The 22,077-nt window shown below is 41.8% G+C and overlaps 1 protein-coding gene across 1 annotated transcript; it reads left to right on the top strand.

The window, feature by feature from the left end:
• Positions 1 to 577: 577 nt before the first annotated feature.
• LOC100194597 (adenosylhomocysteinase) lies at positions 578 to 21,839 on the top strand. The gene is given in 10 exon segments (NM_001142321.1): positions 578 to 669; positions 5,385 to 5,575; positions 10,009 to 10,084; positions 11,016 to 11,168; positions 16,894 to 17,006; positions 17,309 to 17,516; positions 18,282 to 18,369; positions 18,854 to 18,971; positions 19,079 to 19,273; positions 21,048 to 21,839. Coding segments are annotated over 10 exon segments (1,302 nt in total). The 5' UTR covers positions 578 to 641; the 3' UTR covers positions 21,180 to 21,839.
• The last annotated feature ends 238 nt before the right edge of the window (positions 21,840 to 22,077 follow it).

Consider the following 22,077-nt stretch of genomic DNA (forward strand, 5'->3'; position numbering starts at 1 on the left):
ATCTACTACGGCAACAATCGGGACAAAGTGCCCTTCACTCCTGCTTGACAAACACGTTAACTACATAGGAAGTAGATAACTAGCCAATATCAGGGTGACAGTAAACACACGGATACAACCTACGACGCAACAGTATCCTACACCTATCATCAGTACTTTTAATAAAAAATAAACAATCAGCAGTTTTATAGCTGAAATGTACAATTATTTGTGTAAAAGTGTTAGTGAAATACGACTCATCCTATGGTTTAAAAACGGAAGAAACCCCCCCCCCAGCTCAATCAAAAACCGTCTACCTATAGCAGAGCGCTTTGGTTGCCATATAGGGCTGCAGCTTTGGCTCTTCCTCTCTGCTGTTGAGCAACACACCCACCTTGGGATTCGGGTTCCTATTGGCTGCCACTCCCGGTGGCTGTGAGAGCCTATGGGTTTCCTCTCACACGGGGCAGGAACATTCTCAGCCAATTGGAATCGTAAGGTGGAAGATTGGCATGGGAACTCATGAATATTACAAAAGGGCAAATGACGGCTACTTAAATTCAAGTTCACACCTATCGTTCCCTCCTTCTCTGTCCCTGTCCAAAGCCAGGCAGTAACAACCATACAGCGACCACGACTGAACGATCCAGAAGAAGACAATCATGTCCGAGAAACTGCCCTTCAAAGTTGGTCAGTATGAATTTACATTTATTTCTATTCTTTATCATACACGCGATCTTCAAGTCCTTCATTTATTGTGGATTACCGGGTGGCTAGCCGGCTAATGCTGTCGCGTAGCATTGATTTTAGCCTTCAATTGGCTAGCTAGTGCGTAATTTGTCTGACTCTAAAATAACTTAGTTAGCAAACATTTTATCTTTGGACATTTAGCTAACAAAACATTTGCACAGGTATTTATAAACGTGAATAATCCAGTTGAGGTGGAACACATGGTCCATTTCCCTGCTGCCTTCTTGTTATACATAATTTTTTTTACAACGCTTTGCCCATGCATAACCGCTAACAGAAATTGAAGAATGTAAATTACATAATTTGGTAAAATGCAAGTTTTGTTACAGAACGAATAGAATCGGCATGACGAACATAACACTGGCCCGCAAGCATGGTTTCATTCAGAATACGTATTTCTAAGTTGTTGGTAGTTGTAGTCCATTTAGTCGAGTTTGGTGCTTTCGTTCATATTCGGAACTTGGTAGTAAAACTACATAACCTAAATGTCAGCGTGTGGAGCCGCCAGTTTTCATTGATTGACAGGCAGTCTGGCACAGCAGGCAAAGCAGGGCACTATAACAGTGTGCTATTGTTTCTGCACTAAATCCATACTGAGGTTTTTTTTTTATGGTTCAATTTTGGAGGGAATTGGGCACAAGTTAAGATTTGTTGAGATAAAAAAAATGCCCGTCATTATAAATAAGAATGTGTTCTTAACTGACTTTCCTAATTAAATGAAGGTAAAATAAAACAATTCTAAGCTTCTGACTTTGGTGACAATGACTACACTTGTTTGAAAGTACCTATGTATGAAGGGGAAAAATCCCCACACTTGCTTGGAAGGGTTCGATGAAGTGACACTACAGTATGTAACCATTTAGTATTTCACCTTTCTACCAGTCTGTGTCTTAATTGGTTACATAACATTTTAAAACGTCTCACCTAGTATTTTTCAGTCCTCACTTGTCACCTTGACACTTTAAACATTTTTTTTGTAATAGATGAGGGAAAGTTAATCAATGGCTTGATGGTTAGTGCCCTAACCATGACCCCTGCATGACCACTTTAAATGTAAAATTCAATTGGGGGGGTGTCCAAGGTACCAAGGAAAATTGCTTGATGGCTGCCTTAGACTTTGTTCCACAATTTTCTTGGTCAGAGTTGCCCAAACGATACTTTTAGCATTGTATCATTCACTCAATATGTATACTAGGCCTATTTCATTTTTTTTATTCCACTTATAAAAAATGATCTCAAAACATCCTGGAATAATATCCATGGCTACGTTTGAGCAGCCTATGTTTTGCCTCAGTCTTGATAGTTTTGCAGGGTGTGGACTTATTTTGGACACTTGACGCAAGCTGGACTGCTCCAGTTCAGTGTGGTTGTTTGCAGTTGGCACATATTCTGGCTCACCGCATCTGACTGGCGTACAGGAGTAAGGTTCAGTTTAACTCTAACCTAGTGGTGTATACCCTTTTATTTTTTTTATTTTTTTGGCTTTTTTTTTTCGCCTTTATTTAACCAGGTAGGCAAGTTGAGAACAAGTTCTCATTTACAATTGCGACCTGGCCAAGATAAACAGCTGGCACCCCATGGGTTCTCAGTTGATTGTACTGATCACAGCTGGCTCCCTTGTGAACAATAAATCCAGATTCTTTGTTTAATCCCAACGCTTTGTCTTTCGATGCGGGTTTGGAAACCTTTGGAGCTATCATAAGCGAGAATCTTTTAAATACAAAATATACGTTCTGTGTGCAGTTTAGATACATTTACTATGTGACATCTTATCACCTTGCGCTCAAATTTCCATTGGACCATTGATTTCCTCTTTCTGAAAATACAGCCAGGTGCAACATTTCTAATCTGTGTACAGTAAGTGTATTGTATTTGAACAATTGTTTCTTGCTTATATGAAAGTTTGACACATTTGGAATTTAACTATCATGTCCGAGGCATATTTGCGTTTTTATACAGAGCGTTTAGGCAGCGTCGGAGAGTTTTGAAATCCCCTGTGGCGGCTGACTGTCTATTCACAAAGCAGTAATGTTCAGTAACATTTACCGTCTATTTGAATGTGCTTTGTTCAGTTAGGAGACCTCTGAAGAGCACAGTGTTGGATTGCAGCTGTTAAGACCCAGTAGTCGGTGGAAGCTGCAACTGATGTTGACTCCCAAACGCGTTCAGCCAGTGCAAAGCAGCTGCCAGTGTCTTATTTTAAGACAAACTACTCTCACTGTCAGCCCGCTCTCCTAAACCACAGCTTGATCTCAATAGATCATGAGATGACCACTCGCAATGAGTTTTGGTTAAATTGCTAATTCTTTCAAATCAATGGCCACGAAGTGAAGGAGATGCTAAGGGATGGAAATGATCATGGACGGTTTAGACTTGATCAACCTATACTGAATTTTTTTTTTAGATGCGACAATTTCAAAGATTTGGCTGAGTTAGTTCATATAAGGAAATCAGTCCACTGAAATAAATAAATTAGAACCTAATCTATGGATTTCACATGGCTGGGCAGGGGCACAGTCATGTCCCCCATCCTCTTACGATCCCACAATTGAAGAAGCTAGATGTGGAAGTCCTGGGCTGGTGTTACATGTGCTCTGCGGTTGGGAGGCCGGTTACACGTACTGCCAAATTCTCTAAAACTATGTTGGAGGTGGCTTATGGTAGAGAAATGAACATTAACTTCTATGGGCTGCGTGGGACCTGCGGGACACAGCCAGTGAAATATCAGGGCGGCAAATTCAAAACAACAATCTCCTCATAATTCTAATTTCTCAAACATACAACTATTTTACACCATTTTAAAGATGCATCTCTCCTTAATCCAACCACATTGTCCGATTTCAAAAAGGCTTTACGGCGAAAGCATAAAGTTAGATTATGTTAGGACAGTGCCAACACAAGAAAAACCACAGCCATTTTCCAAGCAGGAGAGGGGGTCACAAAAACTAGAAATACAGCTAAAATGAAGCACTAACCTTTGACGATCTTCATCAGATGGCACTCATAGGACTTCATGTTACACAATACATGTATGTTTTGCTCGATAAAGTTCATATTTATATCCAAAAACCCCATTTTACATTGGCGCGTGATGTTCAGAAAATATTTTGCCTCAAACTTCCGTTGAATGAGCACAACAATTTACAAAAATACTCATAAACGTTGATAAAATATTAAACTGTTATTCAAAGAATTATAGATTAACATCTTAATGCAACCGCTGTGACAGATTTAAAAAAAGCTTCACGGTGAAAGCACACTTTGCAATAATCTGAGTACGGCGCTCAGAAAAATACATCAGGCAATATTGGAGTCATCTAAAATCATAAATAGCATTAAATATTCACTTACCTTTGATCTTCATCAGAAGGCACTTACAGGAATCCCAGGTCCACAATAAATGTTTAGTTCTAAAAAGTCCATAATTTGTCATTTGCGCATTCAGTAAGCTACTCCAAATGTAGGAAGCGCGGCCAAAATTTCACGACGAAGTCAAAAAATGTTATATTTACGTTCGTAGAAACATGTCAAATGTTGTATAGCATCAATCTTTACGGCCTTTTTAACAAAACTTCAATAATATTCCAACCGGACGATTCCAATGTCTTGAAAAACGTTATGGAACACAGCTACATCATGTGAATGCGCGCCAATGAACTCGTGCTTTCCTGAGTCGCCAACTTCCCGGCCTTCTTGTTCGCTCTCTGTTCACTGCAAAAGCCTGAAACAAGGTTCTAAAGACTGTTGACATCTAGTGGAAGCGTTAGGAAGTGCAAAATGAACCCTAAGTCACTGTGTTAGATAGGCAATGACTTGAAAAGACTACGAGCATCAGATTTCACACTTACTGGTTGGATTTCTCAGGTTTCTGCCTGCCATATGAGTTCTGTTATAGTCACAGACATCATTCAAACAGTTTTACAAACTTCAGAGTGTTTTCATTCCAAACATACTAATAATTTGCCAATATTTGACTCTGGGCCCGAGTATTAGGCAGTTTACTCTGGGCACACTTCTCATCCGAAATCGAAAATACTGCCCTCTATACCTTAAAAAGTTAAGCTCTGTGGCAACAGCTCTAGTGGACTTTCCATGCCAATTGCACGCTCCCCGAACTTGACATGTGGCATTGTGTTGTGACAACTGCACATTTTACTGGCCTTTTATTGTCCGCAGCACAAGGTGCACCTATGTAATGAACATGCTGTTTAATCATCTACTTAATCTATTCACCTGACAGGTGTGACATATCTTGACAAAGGGTAAAATGCTTACTAACAGGGATGTAAACAGATCTGTGCACAACATCTGAGAGAAATGTGCCTTTTGCGAGTATGGAACATTTCTGGGATCTTCTTTCAGCTCATGAAACATGGGACCAGCACTTTACGGTTTGCCTTTAGATTTTTGTTCAGTATACATAATCTCAGTTATTCAGAAGTAGCTGAACTTGGACTTAAAGTGATAGTTTACTCAAATAAAAGTTCAGAACCCCAAATATTTGAAGGATAAACTCTGGCTTATTTGAGCACTTTAGAAGGTGCATACCCTTTTCTAACTAACATTGAGGTCTGAGAAGCTCTGATATGTTGAACTATCACTTAATCAACATGCAGAACCTGTTTATTTATGAATGTATTTTTCCCCCTCCGTAGCTGACATCAGCCTGGCGGAGTGGGGTCGCAAAGCTATCGACATTGCAGAGAACGAGATGCCCGGCCTGATGAAGATGAGGGAGATGTACGGCCAGTCCAAGCCCCTGAAGGGTGCCCGCATTGCAGGCTGCCTCCACATGACCCTGCAGACCGCCGTGCTCATTGAGACCCTCACTGCCCTTGGAGCCGAGGTGAGAGACACACTTCCATGCAGTCTTCCTCTAAGGTTTGACTAGATACTTTCCTGCACACTGCATGTAGCCTCAAGTGTCACTTGTGTACTTTAAATGCTAACATCTTGGTCTGTTGACCTTCATCACATTATCTGACAAAGAACTGTTCTATTTCAAATAAAAGTGAAACTTTGTGTGAGCAGTGTGCTGGAACGTCTTGTATTGGGTTAGGACTCTGGTCAGGCATAACGAGTTCATCCTGGGTTCTGAGTTATGTCTCGAACAGATTCTTTTGGTTGGTCATATTAGAATTGGAAAGCAGGTCTCAATCTTGCAGGTTTGAAAATCACTGCAAGAAGGGAAATGAAACTTATTTGAATAAGACCCTCTTTTGGCAAAGACGCAGCTAAACCTTAGCTTGTTTTTGCTAAGGCATCATGACCGTGGGAATGGAGAAGTCCACACAAGTGTTTCGGTTGACCGTGTCAACTAAATGTAAGTCACTGTGGATTTGCCCCTGTGGTAGCCATCCACCACAACACTTTAGATTAATTTGGTCAGCCCAAAGTCCAACTCATTCAGTTGGATTAAGCAGATGCTAATTTGATCTCAATAAATGTGAATTGTTAGTTGAATCTTGATGGTGAACATTACATTTCCATTTTTTGTATTGATGCAACTGTCAAGTGTCATTGACCGAGTCGCTTATGAAAATGTCCAGGCCTACACTGCATTCGGAAAGTATTCAGACCCCTTGACTTTTCCACATTTTGTTACGTTACAGCCTTATTCTAAAATGTATTAAAACACATTATTTCAGCAATCTACACACAATACCCAATAATGACAAAGCCAAAACGTTACAGCCATATTCAAAAATGGATTAAGTAGTTTTCCTCAGTCTGCACACAATAACCTATTTTTACTTTGTCATTACAGGGTAAGACATTTTTGAAAAAGTTTTTAATACAATCACATTTACCGGTATTCAGACCCTTTACTCTAGAGGTCGACCGATTTTATGATTTTTCAACGCTGATACCGATTACTGGAGGACCAAAAAAAGCCGATGCCGATTTTTCTTTATTTGTAATAATGACAATTACAACTATACTGAATGAACACTCTTTTATTTTAACTTAATATAATAAATCAATAAAATCAATTTAGCCTCAAATAAATAATGAAACATGTTCAATTTGGTTTCAATAATGCAAAACACAAAGTGTTGGGAGAAGAAAGTAAAAGTGCAATATGTGCCATATAAAAAAAGCTAATGTTTAAGTTCCTTGCTCAGAACATATGAAAGCTGGTGGTTCCTTTTAACATGAGTCTTCAATATTCCCAGGTAAGAAGTTCTAGGTTGTAGTTATTATAGGACTATTTCTCTCTATACCATTTGTATTTCATATACCTTTGACTATTGGATGTTCTTATAGGCACTTTAGTATTGTCAGTTTAACAGTATAGCTTCCGTCCCTCTCCTCGCCCCTACCTGGGCTCAAACCAGGAACACATCGAAAACAGCCACCCTCGAAGCATCGTTATCCATTGCTCCTCAAATGCCTTGGCCCTTGCAGAGCAAGGGGAACAACTACTTCAAGGTCTCAGAGCGAGTGCTGTCACCGATTGAAACGCTAACTAGCTAGCCATTTCACATCGGTTACACCAGCCTAATCTCGGGAGTTGATAGTCTTGAAGTCATAAACAGCTCAATGCTTGAAGAGCTGCTGGCAAAAGCACGAAAGTGCTGTTTGAATGAATGCTTTCGAGCCTGCTGCTGCCTACCACCGCTCAGTCAGACTGCTCTATCAAATCATAGACTTAATTATAACATAATAACACACAGAAATACGAGCCTTAGGTCATTAATATGGTCAAATCCGGAAACGTATTATTTGGAAAACAAAACATTATTTCAGTGAAATACGGAACCGTTCCATATTTTATCTAACGGGTGGCATCCCTAAGTCTAAATATTGCTGTTACATTGAAGGTTGTACAATGTTATGTCATAATTATGTACAATTCTGGCAAATTAATTTGTTTTTGTTAGGTATAAATGGTCTTCACACAGTTCGCAACGAGCCAGGCGGCCCAAACTGCTGCATTTACCCTGACTGCTTGCACGGAACGCAAGAGAAGTGACACAATTTCCCTAGTTAAAAGAATGTCATGTTAGCAGGCCATATTAACTAACTAAATATGCAGGTTTAAAAATATATACTTGTGTATTGATTTTAAGAAAGGCATTGTTGTTTATGGTTAGGTACACATTGGAGCAACGACAGTGCTTTTTTTCGCAAATGTGCTTGTTAAATCATCACCCGCTTGGAGAAGTAGGCTATGATTTGATGAGAAATTAACAGGCACCGCATCGATTATATGCAACGCACGACACGCTAGATAAACTAGTAATATCATCAACCATGTGTAGTTAACTAGTGATTATGTTAAGACTGATTTGTTTTTTATAAAATAAGTTTAATGCTAGCTAGCAACTTACCTTGGCTTCTTGCTGCACTCGCGTAACAGGTAGTCAGCCTGCCACGCAGGCCCCTCGTGGAGTGCAATGTAAGGCGGGGTTAGAGCGTTGGACTAGTAACCGGAAGGTTGCAAAAACGAATCCCAGAGGTGACAAGGTAAAAATCTGTCGTTCTGCCCCTGAACAAGGCAGTTAACCCACCGTTCCTAGGCCGTCATTGACAATAAGAATGTGTTCTTAACTGACTTGCCTAGTTAAATAATGGTAAAAGAAATCGGCCACAATCTGTGTCCAAAAAATGCCGATTACCGATTGTTATGGAAGCTTGAAATCGGCCATTCCGATTAATCAGTCGACCTCTACTTTACTCACTACTTTGTTGAAGCATCTTTGTTAGCGATTAGTCTTCTTGGGTATGACGCTACAAGCTTGGCACACCTGTATTTGGGGAGTTTCTCCCATTCTCTGCAGATCCTCAAGTTTTGTCAGGTTGAATGGGGAGTGTCGTTTCACAACTATTTTTAGGTTTTAGAGATTTTCAATCGGGTTCAAGTCCGGGCTCTGGCTGGGTCCCTCAAGGATATTCAGAAACTTGTCTCAAAGCCACTCCTGTGTTGTCTTGGCCACAGAGGAACTCTAGAGCTCTGTAAGTGACCATTGGGTTCTTGGTCGTATCCCTGACCAAGGCCCTTCCAAACTTCTTCCATTTAAGAATGATAGTGGCCGCTGTTATTGGGGATGTTCAATGCTGCGTACATTTATTTTTATTTTTATTTTTTTTGTACCCTTCCCCCAGATCTGTGCCCCGACACAATCCTCTCTTGGAGCTCTACTGACAATTCCTTCGACCTCATGGCTTAGTTTCTGTTTTGACATGCACTGTCAACTGTGGGACCTTTTTTTAAATGGACAGGTGTGCCTTTCCAAATCATGTCCGGTCAATTGCATTTACCACAAGTGGTCTGCAAGTTGTGGAAACATCTCTCAAGGATGGTCAATGGAAACAGGATGCACCTGAGCTTTGTATTTAATTTAATTTTTTGATCTGCAAAAATTTCTAAACCTGTATTCTTTGTCATTGTGTGTAGATTGAGGACAAAGTACTTAATCCATCTTAGAATAAGGCTGTAATGTTACAAAATGTAGAAAAAGGGAACGGGTGTGATTCATTTCTGAATGCACTATACATGCATGCACTCACTACCGGTCAAAAGTTTTAGAACACACTCATTCAACGGTTTTTATTTATTTGTACTATTTTCTACATTGTAGAATAATAGTGAAGACGATTAAATAACACATGGAATCATGTGTTAAACAAATAAATATATTTTAGATTCTTCAAAGTAGCCAAACTTTGCCTTGATGACAGCTTTGCACACTTGGCATTCTCTCAACCAGTTTCATCAGGTCGTCACTTGGAATGCATTTCAATTAACTGGTGTGGTTTAAGTTAATTTGTGGAACTTCTTTCCTTAATTCGTTTGAGCCAATCGGTTGTGTTGTGACAAGATAGTCAATCTTCTGTATATCCCGCCCTTCCTATTTGGTAAAAGACCAAGTCCACATTTTAAGGGTGAGAACAGCTCAAATAAGCAAAGTGAAACGACAGTCTGTCATTACTTTAAGACATGAAGGTCAGTCAATATGGAAAATTGAGAACTTTGACAGTTTCAAGTGCAGTCGCAAAAACCAACAGGCGCTATGATGAAATAGTAAAAAATTAAATTAACAAACCCTTGAATGAGTAGATGTTATAAAACTTTTGACGTATGTCTGTATGTATCTGACGTCTAGCCCGTGGTAACAGTAGCAACCTCCTTCCCCACTCACTGCACCAAGTGAGCACAATTTAAATGGACTCGTTATCTGTCAGTAAGCAATGTTCTGAGAATTACAAAAGGACTTGTGTGGGAGTGCGTACTGAGTGTCCTAGTCAACCTGTGACCGTTTATCTCTTTTGTAGGTTCAATGGTCCAGCTGCAATATCTTCTCCACTCAGGACCACGCCGCTTCAGCCATTGCCAAAACTGGTGTTCCAGGTACACACAACTGTTTGTTTATAATACCCCAAGACCTGCTCTGTGTTTAGCACTGGTTTCTACCGGCTCTCACTTGGCCCTTGTGCAACAGTAAGAGAAGGCAGACCAGAAGTACACAAGGGTCCTCAATTGATCTTTTAAGGCCTATGGGGCAGAGTGTTCTGCTAAATAAGCCTGTTGTTCACCCTCTATACACTGGTATCATGTGATAGATAGATATATATATATATATATATCACACTCGATAAAGTAGAACATTCATTTTTCCTTAAATGGGGAGTGTTGCATAGTCCAATTTTATTTAATTCAGGAGAACGCCTATATTCCTTGCTTAACATTCATCCTAGGATGTCTCTCTGAGATGTCACCATTGCTTAGCGCAACATTATCCTGGCAGTCATGTCAATCTGAAGTTCAAGAGGATATTTCCTGTGTGGTTTTCCAAATGTAATGACGTAACACTCGAGTGGTGTTCTGGGTGAGAAGTTACGAGGTGTCTGCATCAGTGGGATGCTTAATTGGTTTGAGCTATAGCCAGGTTTCAGCCGCTCGCTGTTCAAAGCCTCGAATGGCATAGGTTGACGTGATTCCTGAGTAACACTTTTCCAGGCGTGATCCGTAGCCCAGTGTGACTGTGGGGGGGGGACCTGGAACGCGCCCATTATGTGTCAAATGAGTTTTGGAAAGCTCTTCACACTTCAGTTAACGACAGTAGTTGGATTTGTCAAGGAATTTGATCATAAGCCAAGAATGTATTACTTGTTTCACTAAAAAGAACTTCACCTAATGGATAAAATGTTAGATGAAAATGAATGTTCCAATTGGTAGTGCCTTTTTAGAACGTTTTCTTCTGCTTCATGCCTATAGACCACAACCCTTGTCTCTGCCATTGCAAAGCAGTCTCTCCTCAACTCTGATTCTTTCATTGCAGTGTACGCCTGGAAGGGCATGACCGATGAGGAGTATGTGTGGTGCATTGAGCAGACCATCTACTGGAAGGATGGCCAGCCCCTCAACATGATCCTGGACGATGGCGGTGACCTTACCAACATGGTCCACAAGAAGTACCCCAAACTGCTGTCAGGTACGGGAGCTAGCTACCTCTGACAACCGTCAGGGCCTCACAGATGGGGCAGCTTCATTAATGAAACAAGGCACTGTATTGTTACACCTTACAGATCTGCAAACATTAAAGGTATAGGGAGGAAAATAGGATTTACTGGTCCCAATTTGCTCCCTCCCCCTTGGCCCCACCAGATCTGGGTAGGTTTAATAAAGTTGTCTAGTGGTTGAGCGCCAATTTTGCTTTCAGTGTAATTGAGTCCGCAGACTCGCTAGTCCGGCATCCCATTGTGACATAGCTAGGCTGCTCTGAGACCACCATCCATGGGGATGCACATCCCAAAATCCCCAACCAAACAGGGTTCCACGTACACATCTATTCATTTGAATGTGGTGACGGTTGGAGAAGTGGCCTGAGCAGTGCTGAGAATACCAAAAGTATGAAAGCCAACTGGTCCAATATTCTAGGACACTGCTGTGCATACACGTTTTGGACTCTGATGTTTACAGATCTGTGAAGTGTCTGAGGGTTAGTTGGGACTTGCCTTGGCTTATGGGTGTTTTGAGGCACTGTGCTTTTACTGGTGCTTTCTGCATTGTCCACTAGTGTTGCTGCAGGTAGGAAATATCGAAGATCTATTATATTGACAAGATAGTAGTGACTGCTCTAACAATGGAAATGCATGTTCTCAAAGATGAAAGGCGAGATCAGGTGAGAGCCTTCTAGCCAATGAGAGGGCAGATACGAGTGAGTGAACAAGTACAACTAAGTTAATTTCTCTTGAGTCGGAATGGTGCTATGCCGGTGTTGTGCCGAAAATCTCCCCCCTGCCAGAATTCCCCCCCCCCTCGTGTGAACGCGCACACTCAATTCTTCATTCCTGCGACTTGCTTGCTAGTTGAGATTTCTAGCTACCAAAATGATTATGAAGTGTGCCAGGCCTTGCAGTCCCAAGATAGGTGGGGACCCCCCCCACTAATTTCCTTAAATTTTGTAACTAGTCAAATACTTTCGGTGGCACACATCAGTTAAATACTTTCTATAGAACAAACTTCATCAGGATAGGCAACCGAAATGAATAATTAATGTATGTGTGTTATATTAAACAGAGGAAGTAAAATGCAGGCAGGCAAACATTTCAGAACATCTACTAATCGAATAAGACATGGGAGAGATGACAAATTTTGGCAAAGATTTATTTATAGACTAATACACCCGATACAAATAGCCAAACCTAAAACTGCAGACATTACTAGTGCCTTCCCCACGACCAAACCGCCATAAAATTAAAATGAAACGCAGCGTAACGTGATCATTGACAGCTGACTTGAAGGACACAAATAAAACATGCTTTCTGCTACTAAGATCAGTGAAATGTCGGCTAAACTGACAACTGAGTGAAGAGCAGAAATCCCAACTAGCAAGCAAGTTGCAGGAATGAAAAACTGAGTGTGTGTTCATGCGGGATGGGGTGGTTCTGGCAGGGGCGAGATTTTTGGAACACCGTTCCTCAAGTTATAATGCGTTAGTTGCTCACTGGACCCTGGCAATCTGTGTGAAATGTTAACTAACTGTTTTCCCTTACGCTCTGCCTGAAAGAGATCCATTATGCCAACAAAGGGTATCATGCTCAGCTGGCACATAGTAGAATAGCTGTACACAGGCAGAAAGTGTAAGATGTTTTTGTTGTGTTGAACTTCACAGTAACACGTGAGTGAGGCGGATAATAAAAAAATATATATATATATATATACTCGGTGAACGTTTATTTTTCCACACATGTAGCCTTGTGCACTTGATCGACGTCACCTATAGTGGCCACTATATAATAGAGCAACAATAGAATGCCTGTTTCATTCTATTTCTACTTTGTTTTTTTCACAAGTGCAATATTTAGGTGTGTTTGGTCACGCGTTCTATTATAAGGGTTGTCATGGCTAACTGCAATATTAGTGGATTTTTCTCAAGACTTCAGTGTCATTTGCAGTAAAGTTTAGGCAACAAATTACATTGCTTTCTTTACATTTTTTTTAATAAAGTGGTTCACATTAACCACTTTATTTTACACAGACTGATCATGTAGATCGTATTTGTTTAATTAGTTAAAACCTGCATTTCCCCCGAGCAGGGATAATTGTTTGTTTTTGCATGTTTCAGTGCAAAAGTCACCTTTTTGTCCCTCACCAGTTTTCATCCCTGGGTGAGGCTTTTTAGCTGGCATTTACTTAACAATGGCTAACTGAACTTTTTAAACATTCTCATAAAGCAACAGTCTTTCTGAGTTTGATTCTGATCACCAGAAGTCTTTGTCACACTCCTGAGCGAAACACTAGACTACATTAACATAACACTGGCTGCCCACTAATGTGGGTTGTCTTAATGGAAATGAACTGTAAGATCAGTGATTTTACACCTTGATTTTCTCAAGCTGATCCCCTCCAAAGGACTTAGTGTAGCTAAAAATAAGTAAATTAGGGGAGAGTCAATGAAATCAACCGTAAAAATATATTGTAGTGAATTTGGGGAATAATCTGGTTGGAAGTGAGCTGGCAACCAGAGGGTTGTTGGGATCAAATCCTAGATGCCATTGCCTGCCAGTGTCCCCTTGAGCAAGACACTTAACCCCCCACAACAACAGCTCCCTGGGCACCCAGTGTGGCAGCCCCCGCACCTCTCAAACTTGTACATTGGATTTGGAAAGTATTCTCCTTCACTCTTTCTACGTTTTGTTACTTTACAGCCTTATTCTAAAATGGATTAAATATTTTTTTCCCCCTCAATCTACACACTACCCCATAATGACAAAGCAAAAACAGGTTTGTATTAAAAAAATTAATTAGGGCATTTACATAAGTATTCAGACCTTTTATTTGGTTGAAGCACATTTGGCTGTGATTACAGCTTAGTCTTCTTGGGTATGACGCTACAAGCTTGGCTCACCTGTATTTGCAGCGCTTCCCATTTATTTTCTGCAGATCCTTTCACGCTTTGTCATGTTGGATGGGGAATGTCGCTGCACAGCTATTTTCAGGTCTCCAGAGATGTTTGATCGGGTTCAATTCCGGGCTCTGGCTGGGCCCCTCAAGACTTGTCCCAAAACCACTCCTGCTCTGTCTTGGTTGTGTGCTTAGGGTCGTTGTCCTGTTGGAAGGTGAACCTTCGCCCCAGTCTGAGGACCTGCTCTGGAGCGGGTTTTCATCAAGGAGCACTCTGTACTTTGCTCCGTTCATCTTTCCCTCGACCCTGACTAGTCTCCCAGTCCCTGCCACTGGAAAAACATCCCCTCAGCATGATGCTGCCGCCACCATGCTTCACCGTAGGGATGGTGCCAGGGTTCCTACAGACGGGTTGCTTGGCTTTCAGCTCAAAGATCAAATCTTGGTTTCATCAGACCGGAGAATCTTGTTCCTCGTGGTCTGAGTCCTTGAGGTATGTTTTGGAAAACTCCAAGTGGGCTGTCATGTGCATACCACCCTGCATCCCACTGCTGGCTTGCTTCTGAAGCTAAGCAGGGGTTGGTCCTGGTCAGTCCCTGGATGGGAGACCAGATGCTGCTGGAAGTGGTGTTGGAGGGCCAGTAGGAGGCACTCTTTCCTCTGGTCTAAAAAAAATATCCCAACGCCCCAGGGCAGTGATTGGGGACGCTGCCCTGTGTAGGGTGCTGTCTTTTGGTTGGGACGTTAAACGGGTGTCCTGACTCTGAGGGTCATTAAAGATCCCATTGCACTTATCGTAAGCGTAGGGGTGTTAACCCCGGTGTCCTGGCTAAATTCCCAATCTGGCCCTCATACCATCACGGCTGTCTAATCATCCCCAGCTTACAATTGGCTCATTCATCCCCCTCCTCTCCCCTGAAACTATTCCCCAGGTCGTTGCTGTAAATGAGAATGTGTTCTCAGTCACCTTACCTGGTAAAATAACGGTAAAATAAAAAATTTAACTGAGGAGTGGCTTCCATCTTCCATGGTCCCGTGTGGCTCAGTTGGTAGAGCATGGTGTTTGCAACGCCAGGGTTGTGGGTTCGTTTCCCACGGGGGACCAGTACGGAGAAGAAAAAAAATATGTATGAAATGTATGCATTCACTACTGTAAGTTGCTCTGGATAAGAGCGTCTGCTAAATGATCTACCATAAATGCCTGATTGGTAGAGTGCTGCAGAGATGGGAGAACCTACCAGAAGGTAGATCATTTCCACAGAGGAACTCTAGAGCTGTCAGTGACCTTCGGGTACATGGGATTTGGTCAGGGAGGTGACCTTCTCCCCTGATTGCTCAGTTTGTCTGGATGGCCAGCTCTAGGGGGAGTCTTGGTGGTTCCAAATGTCTTCCATTTAAGAATGGAGGCCACTGTGTTCTTAGGGACCTTCAATGCTGCAAATATTTTTTGGTACCCTTCCCCAGATCGGTGCCTCAACACAATCCTTTTCTGAGCTCTACGCACCATTCCTTTGATCAATTTATTTTTTACAATTTAAAAAAAATGGTTTTATTTTTTTTGCTCTGAAATGCACTGTCAACTGTTGGACCTTATATAGACAGGTGCGTGTGCCTTCCCAAATAATGTCCAAGCAATTGAATTTACCACAGATGTTTTTACCAAGTTGTAAAAACATCTCTAGCATGATCAATGAAAACCAGATGCACCTGAGCTCAATTTCAAGTCATAGCAAAGGGTCTGAATACTTATGTAAATAAGGTATTTCTGTTTTATTTATTTTTTTATTATTTTTTTTGAATTCATTTGCAGACATTTCTAAACCTTTTTTTTTTTTTTCTTTGTCATTATGGGGTATTGTGTGTAGATTGAGAATAATTTATTCAGTTTTAGAATAAGGCTAATTTAACAATGTGGAAAGTTAAGAGGTCTGAATATTTGCCTACTGTACTTGTCTTTTCAGAGGGGTTTGGGTAAAAGCGTAAGTCAAATTTCAGTTGGCCCTCTTCATTTTAATCCTGGTCGGTGATACCCCCCCCCTGAATTTGCAACATTGGTGTAAAAAGTGGGTCGTGGGGGGGGCACTCTCTTCCGAACAACTGGGGTGGTGTAGCAACCATGACCCGACGTCTAATGAGTCTGTCAATAGGTTCAAACCTCTTGGTTTAACCGTTAAGGTTTTGTAAAGACAGTTGCTGGGCCTGGGTTTGTGTCCTGGTTGGGGCTACCCACCGAAATTGCTCCAATTTACTGTACTTCCATGGTTGGTTTCATTGACTCTCCCCTTTAACTGCCCCTAATTTGACCTATTTTCAGCTACAACTTCCAAGTCTGTTGGCGAGGATCCGCTTGAGCATATTAAGGTGAAAAATCCCTGATCTACAAGTGGGATTGCCCAATTTCGAGTCAAGTTTTACAATGTATTTTTTGCAAGGGTCGTACTGCTGTAATTGTCTCCAGGGCTGTTGGTTGGAGTCTTGTACACTAGGTGGCAGCATTACTCCACAAAGCCTATACTGAGAGAACCTCATAACTAAAGGGATTTGGCAAGCAACATGCAGCAGGCACTCTAACAGTGACCATTAACTTAAATGCAGTACCGGGGGAATGTTACTTTGGATTGAAGACTTGATTGCTGTTTGTAATGTTAACTACTATGAATGGCAAGTTAACTCGGGAGAGATACGGCTATGGTCCTGATAATTTTCCACCATTGTTTTGGTGCCACGTACCAGATGTGAATGCCATGACAAATGGTCTTAATTTAACATTGTTTTGACCATGTTTGACAATGTTAATTGTCTCCCCTCAGGAATCAAGGGGGTGTCTGAGGAGACCACCACCGGGGTGCACAACCTGTACAAGATGATGAAGAACGGCGACCTCAAGATCCCAGCCATCAACGTCAACGACTCAGTCACCAAGGTAGACCCACTCGTCCTCCCATAGTAGAGCCATGCATACATCCTCTGCTCTTAATGGTGCCATTAAATTATGCTGGTGAATGCAATGTATTAAATGGGAGAGCAACATGTAGAATGTAAACTGAATTAATATAGATGGGTCATTAATAGAACTGATACAATTGCATGGTTTATCCAACCTTCGTTGGTTAGTATAAAATGCATTTATACTTGCGCATTTTGTAATGTTGCATCCTCTTGAGTAGGCAGCGGTACTAAGTTCCAATACAGTAACTCCCTCTCTTAATACCATCGCTCTTTCAGAGCAAGTTTGACAACCTGTACGGCTGCAGAGAGTCTCTGATTGATGGGATCAAACGGGCCACAGACGTGATGATCGCCGGGAAGGTGGCGGTTGTTGCCGGTTACGGTGATGTTGGCAAGGGCTGCGTTCAGGCCCTCCGTGGGTTTGGTGCCCGAGTCATCGTCACAGAGGTTGACCCCATCAACGCCCTGCAGGCTGCCATGGAGGGTCTGTACCTTTTTAAGTTTGGTTATATGACAACGTTATTGTTTGGATTTAATTTACATTATCCCAGGACGTTCTTGGAGATTCAACAGCTCATAGAAAGTAGGTTATAGGTGTGTGTTCCTTTATCTTGGGTGCCTGGCAAATAAAATTGAGAGAACTGTTTTTAAGTTCAGGGCCATGTTATAAGTGACGTGCCAATAATTTATGCTTTACCCCATCTCATTTGTTCACTGCAGCAGCGAGTTCACCTTTTACATTTGAGCTTAAGTTATTGATTACTAATTATACATTTTTGTCCATATTTTTTTTTGGGGGGGGGGGGGGTTTCACCCCTTTTTTTTCTCCCCAATTTCGTGGTATCCAATTGGTAGTAGTTACAGTCTTGTCTCATCGCTGCAACTCCCGTACGGACTCGGGAGAGGCGAGGGTGGAGAGCCATGCGTCCTCCAAGCCACACTGCTTTTTGACACAATGCACATCCAATCCGGAAGCCAGCCGCACCAATGTGTCAGATGAAACACCGTCTACCTGGCAACCATGTCAGTGTGCACTGCACCCTGCCCACCACAGGAGTCGCTAGTGCACGATGAGACAAGGATATCCCTGCCGGCCAAACCCATGGGCCTCCTCCGGCGACCGAGCCTGGGCTCGAACCCAGAATCTCTAGTGGCACAGCTAGCACTGCGATGCAGTGCCTTAGACCACTGCGCCACTCGGGAGGCCTTATTGTGTAGTATTTAATTGTATTTTGTGATAATGTTGTAGGATACGAAGTCACCACCATGGAGGAGGCTTGCAAGGAGGGAAACATCTTTGTAACCACCACTGGCTGTGAGGACATTCTTTTGGGCAAGTAGGTATCATTTTGGAGACCTGTAGAGCACCATGCAACTTGTGTTCAGCACTGTCTGATCAGAAGAACAGTTAAATCCTACCTCGTTATTATTCCTCAATTCAGTGATTCTATTCAACACACATGCATTGAGTAGAAGTTACCTCTAGGTACAGATCTCGGATCGGCTTATTCTCGCCTAATCCTTTTTGAAGATTGCCCACTAGCCTATAACCCTTCCCATTAGTGGAGGAAACTTAAAGCTGACCTGATGCTGCATTCACGTGCCATCAAACTGGGAATCTGAGTTTTAACATTAACTTAAGTTATTTAAGTAGAGCTTCCTATTGGTTGATTTTCATTCTTTCAAGTGGGGAAACTCGATCATCTTTCTACAACCAGTAGACATTTCTGAGTTTTTAGGGGCAACAGCATCCTTCTCTGAAATGCAACTGCTGCCGTGTCTACAACAGGACATTAATGTGTACACTGGTGTGTTCCCCAGACACTTTGAGCACATGAAAGACGACTCCATCGTTTGCAACATCGGCCACTTCGACTGTGAGATTGACATGAACTGGCTTAACGCCAACGCAGCCGAGAAGATAAACATCAAGCCACAGGTAAGACATGACATACAGAGCACATTTAGTGTGTGTGTGGTTAGTCTACAGTAATTTATCTCTTGAGTTTTGGCCATTGTCCTATACCAACGTTCTCCTCCCGCCAGGTGGACCGCTACCGCATGAAGAGTGGCCGCCACATCATCGTGCTGGCTGAGGGCAGATTGGTTAATCTGGGCTGTGCCATGGGTCACCCCAGCTTTGTCATGAGCAACTCCTTCACCAACCAGGTGTTGGCCCAGATTGAGCTGTGGAAGAACACCAGCAAGTACCCCCTGGGAGTTTACTTCCTGCCCAAGAAGGTGAGCCATTGAGCGAAGAAACGTTTCCAATTTCCACAAGATTGATGTGTATTATGTAGCTATGCGGTTGCGGGAACTAAAGTTGTGTTGCACTGTGAATTTGGCAGAACAAATGCTGCAATGCGTGCGCAATATGGCGCTCTAGTCTTGCGACTTATAGCGATAGTTTGTCACGACCTGTATATGTTGCAGGGTTTTAAAAAGGGTTCAATATTTTCAGTGCCTGGAGCTGTATACAGTTTATTAGGAAGAAATGTTGCGATAAGACATAGAAATCTTGAGTGGGGTATTCTCTAGAAAGCAAGCATTGTATCCAAAGTTGACCATGCTGTAACCCTTGATCGAAATGAACAGGTTTCAGACTGGAAAAATACCAGGTGGACACAAGTAGATTTTTGCAGTTCTGAGCATTAGACATGCATTTTTGCAGTTAGTATGTAATCAAGTATGCTCCATTAACATTACAGAGTAGCCTGTATTCAGTTTGCAGAACTGTGTAATGCATATTTTATTGATCTCTGCTTGAGTTGTTTTTAAAGGCAAATTCTGCCACTTTCAACCTATTCATTATCTCAGCACCATACCAGTGTCTCCATACAGTATGTGAAAATGGCGTGTTTCGTTGATCTGGTGTTAAGGTCAGGAGGTCCTAAAAAAAAAAAGGCTTCTGTCATCACCGGGTAGGATTAAAATGAAGAAAAACATTGATTTTTCAAAAACTGCAATGAGTTTCCTTGCTCCCCATGTCTCCACGAATCTTAGTGTTTGAAAATGATTGGGTAGAACTTTTCAATTTTATTTTCTACAAAATGTAAGTGTGTTCTGTTTTCACATATGTAAACACTGGTATTGTACTGAAAATTAAGTTGAAAAGTAGTGGAATTGCCCTTTAATGCTCGACTATTGACAGTCCTACCATCTGACTGGGAATTGGCAATTTCACTATCAAATTGTGTCCTTTAAGGCAGAATTGTTAATAGCCCATGTTGGATTTGGGCATCATTGCTTTCACTGTACATTTTAGATTTTTGGGCATAGTTTTTAATGTGTATATTATGTCTTGTGACTATTCAAAGAAATTGAAATTAGGCTAAATGGATTAATGATTACCTCTGAAATGGGTAGCCAAATGAGGCTCTCTGTACTTGGGGCAGAAATTTTGCATTACAGTGTCATTTTGCACTGAGTGACACATGGGTTGTGGTGAACATCTTAAGGCCTTTAACTGAAGCCATATGCTCAGAGCTGAGAGATATACTCATGAGAAGATGGGAACTAAGCCAGGGAAGGTTCTCTTGAGTGTCTGCCGACTAGCAGGAATTCTGTCCATAGCATCACGAACCGTACCCCATGTGATAAAAAACATTCCAGCTGCTAACTTAACCCATCCCTAAGAGGTCAACCTATTGCCATGAGAGAATGTGTTTTTATTTATTTTGTTTAAGAATACATGGTCTGTCAAATAGAAGAACCACCCCTCTGATATATCATTCTTCTGTTGCTAAAAACCTAATGTTCAGCCTTGTCTTGACGGCCTTGTTTTGACAGCTCCATTGGATTCTGTCTGCTCTTGGCATTGAGGCCAGTTTTGACATTTTTCCTGTGATTTTTGACCCAACTGCTTGGGAGCAACAAAGCATGTTAATTTTTTGTTTGGTGGGGTGAATGTGGTTTTGAGTGATTGAACCCCGTAACTAATCGACGTGTTTTGTCCCAGTGTAAGGAAACTTTTATTCAGAATTTGACTTGTGAAATCCTTTTCTCTTGTCTGCAGCTGGATGAGGAGGTGGCTGCTGCCCATCTTGACAAGCTCGGTGTCAAGCTGACCAAGCTTTCAGATAAGCAGGCCAAATACCTGGGACTGCCCCGCGAAGGACCCTTCAAGCCTGACCATTACCGCTATTGAGAAATGTAAGGAAGGTGGCCAAGCAGCGGCCCAGACTCATGGTGGGGGTCTGATGGTGGTATGGTGGCGCATGGACACGTGGGTTTGGGTAGGAGTCTTTTGGAGGTTAGGACATTTTTGCTAATGCTCTGCTTCAACTACCCTTTCAAATGTCTTGCCCGTTCTACATACCTTTTAGATTCCAACCAGAGCTCCTTCGCCTTTCAAGTAACAAGTGCTAAATTGCTTCTAAAGGCATTATTCTTGTTATAAATTGCATTCCCTCTTTGATCATGTAAAAAACTTGATGCTTTTAGTTGAAAATCCCCATACTATTCAAGTTTACATATACACCATAGCTAATATGGGAATAAGTGCTGGTTTCATATCATTGTCTTACGGAGAAACTCCGAAGTACCACCAAAGCAGTTCTTGCCTGTCTTAAAGAACACACTTACTCAGTTTCCCCATTTGCTTATTTTGTAAGTCTAGGATTCTGGCTGATGGGACAGAAAACGTCCAAGTGCTTTCCTGTTCTGTTTTCTTAGCGGAACTGTGACGAATGGGCTGTGGTCTGGTGGAACATATATGGCCATGTTTAACGGTTACGTTGTTTATCCCAAGTGTTGCATTTCCTACAGTACTTGCACTGAAATGTGATGCAATAAAGATACAATTTTACTGGCTTGTAATTCTCTTATTTTCAAAAAGGATGAACTTGTGTTCCATTGACGTATGGCAAACGCAAGAGTTGAAATAATGCAACGTATGCTGCAATGCGGAGAACAAAGGAGGGCAACTCAACCTGTCAGAATCCTCAATTGGAAACAATTGAAATTCTGCCAGCACACCATTGCTGCAGTTAATCTGCACATGGCAAATTGGAGCCGTGCAAAGCTATGCATTGGGGGATTATGCA

Source organism: Salmo salar, chromosome 22 (genome assembly GCF_965601325.2).
Source record: "Salmo salar chromosome 22, fSalSal1, whole genome shotgun sequence".
NCBI lineage: Eukaryota > Metazoa > Chordata > Actinopteri > Salmoniformes > Salmonidae > Salmo > Salmo salar.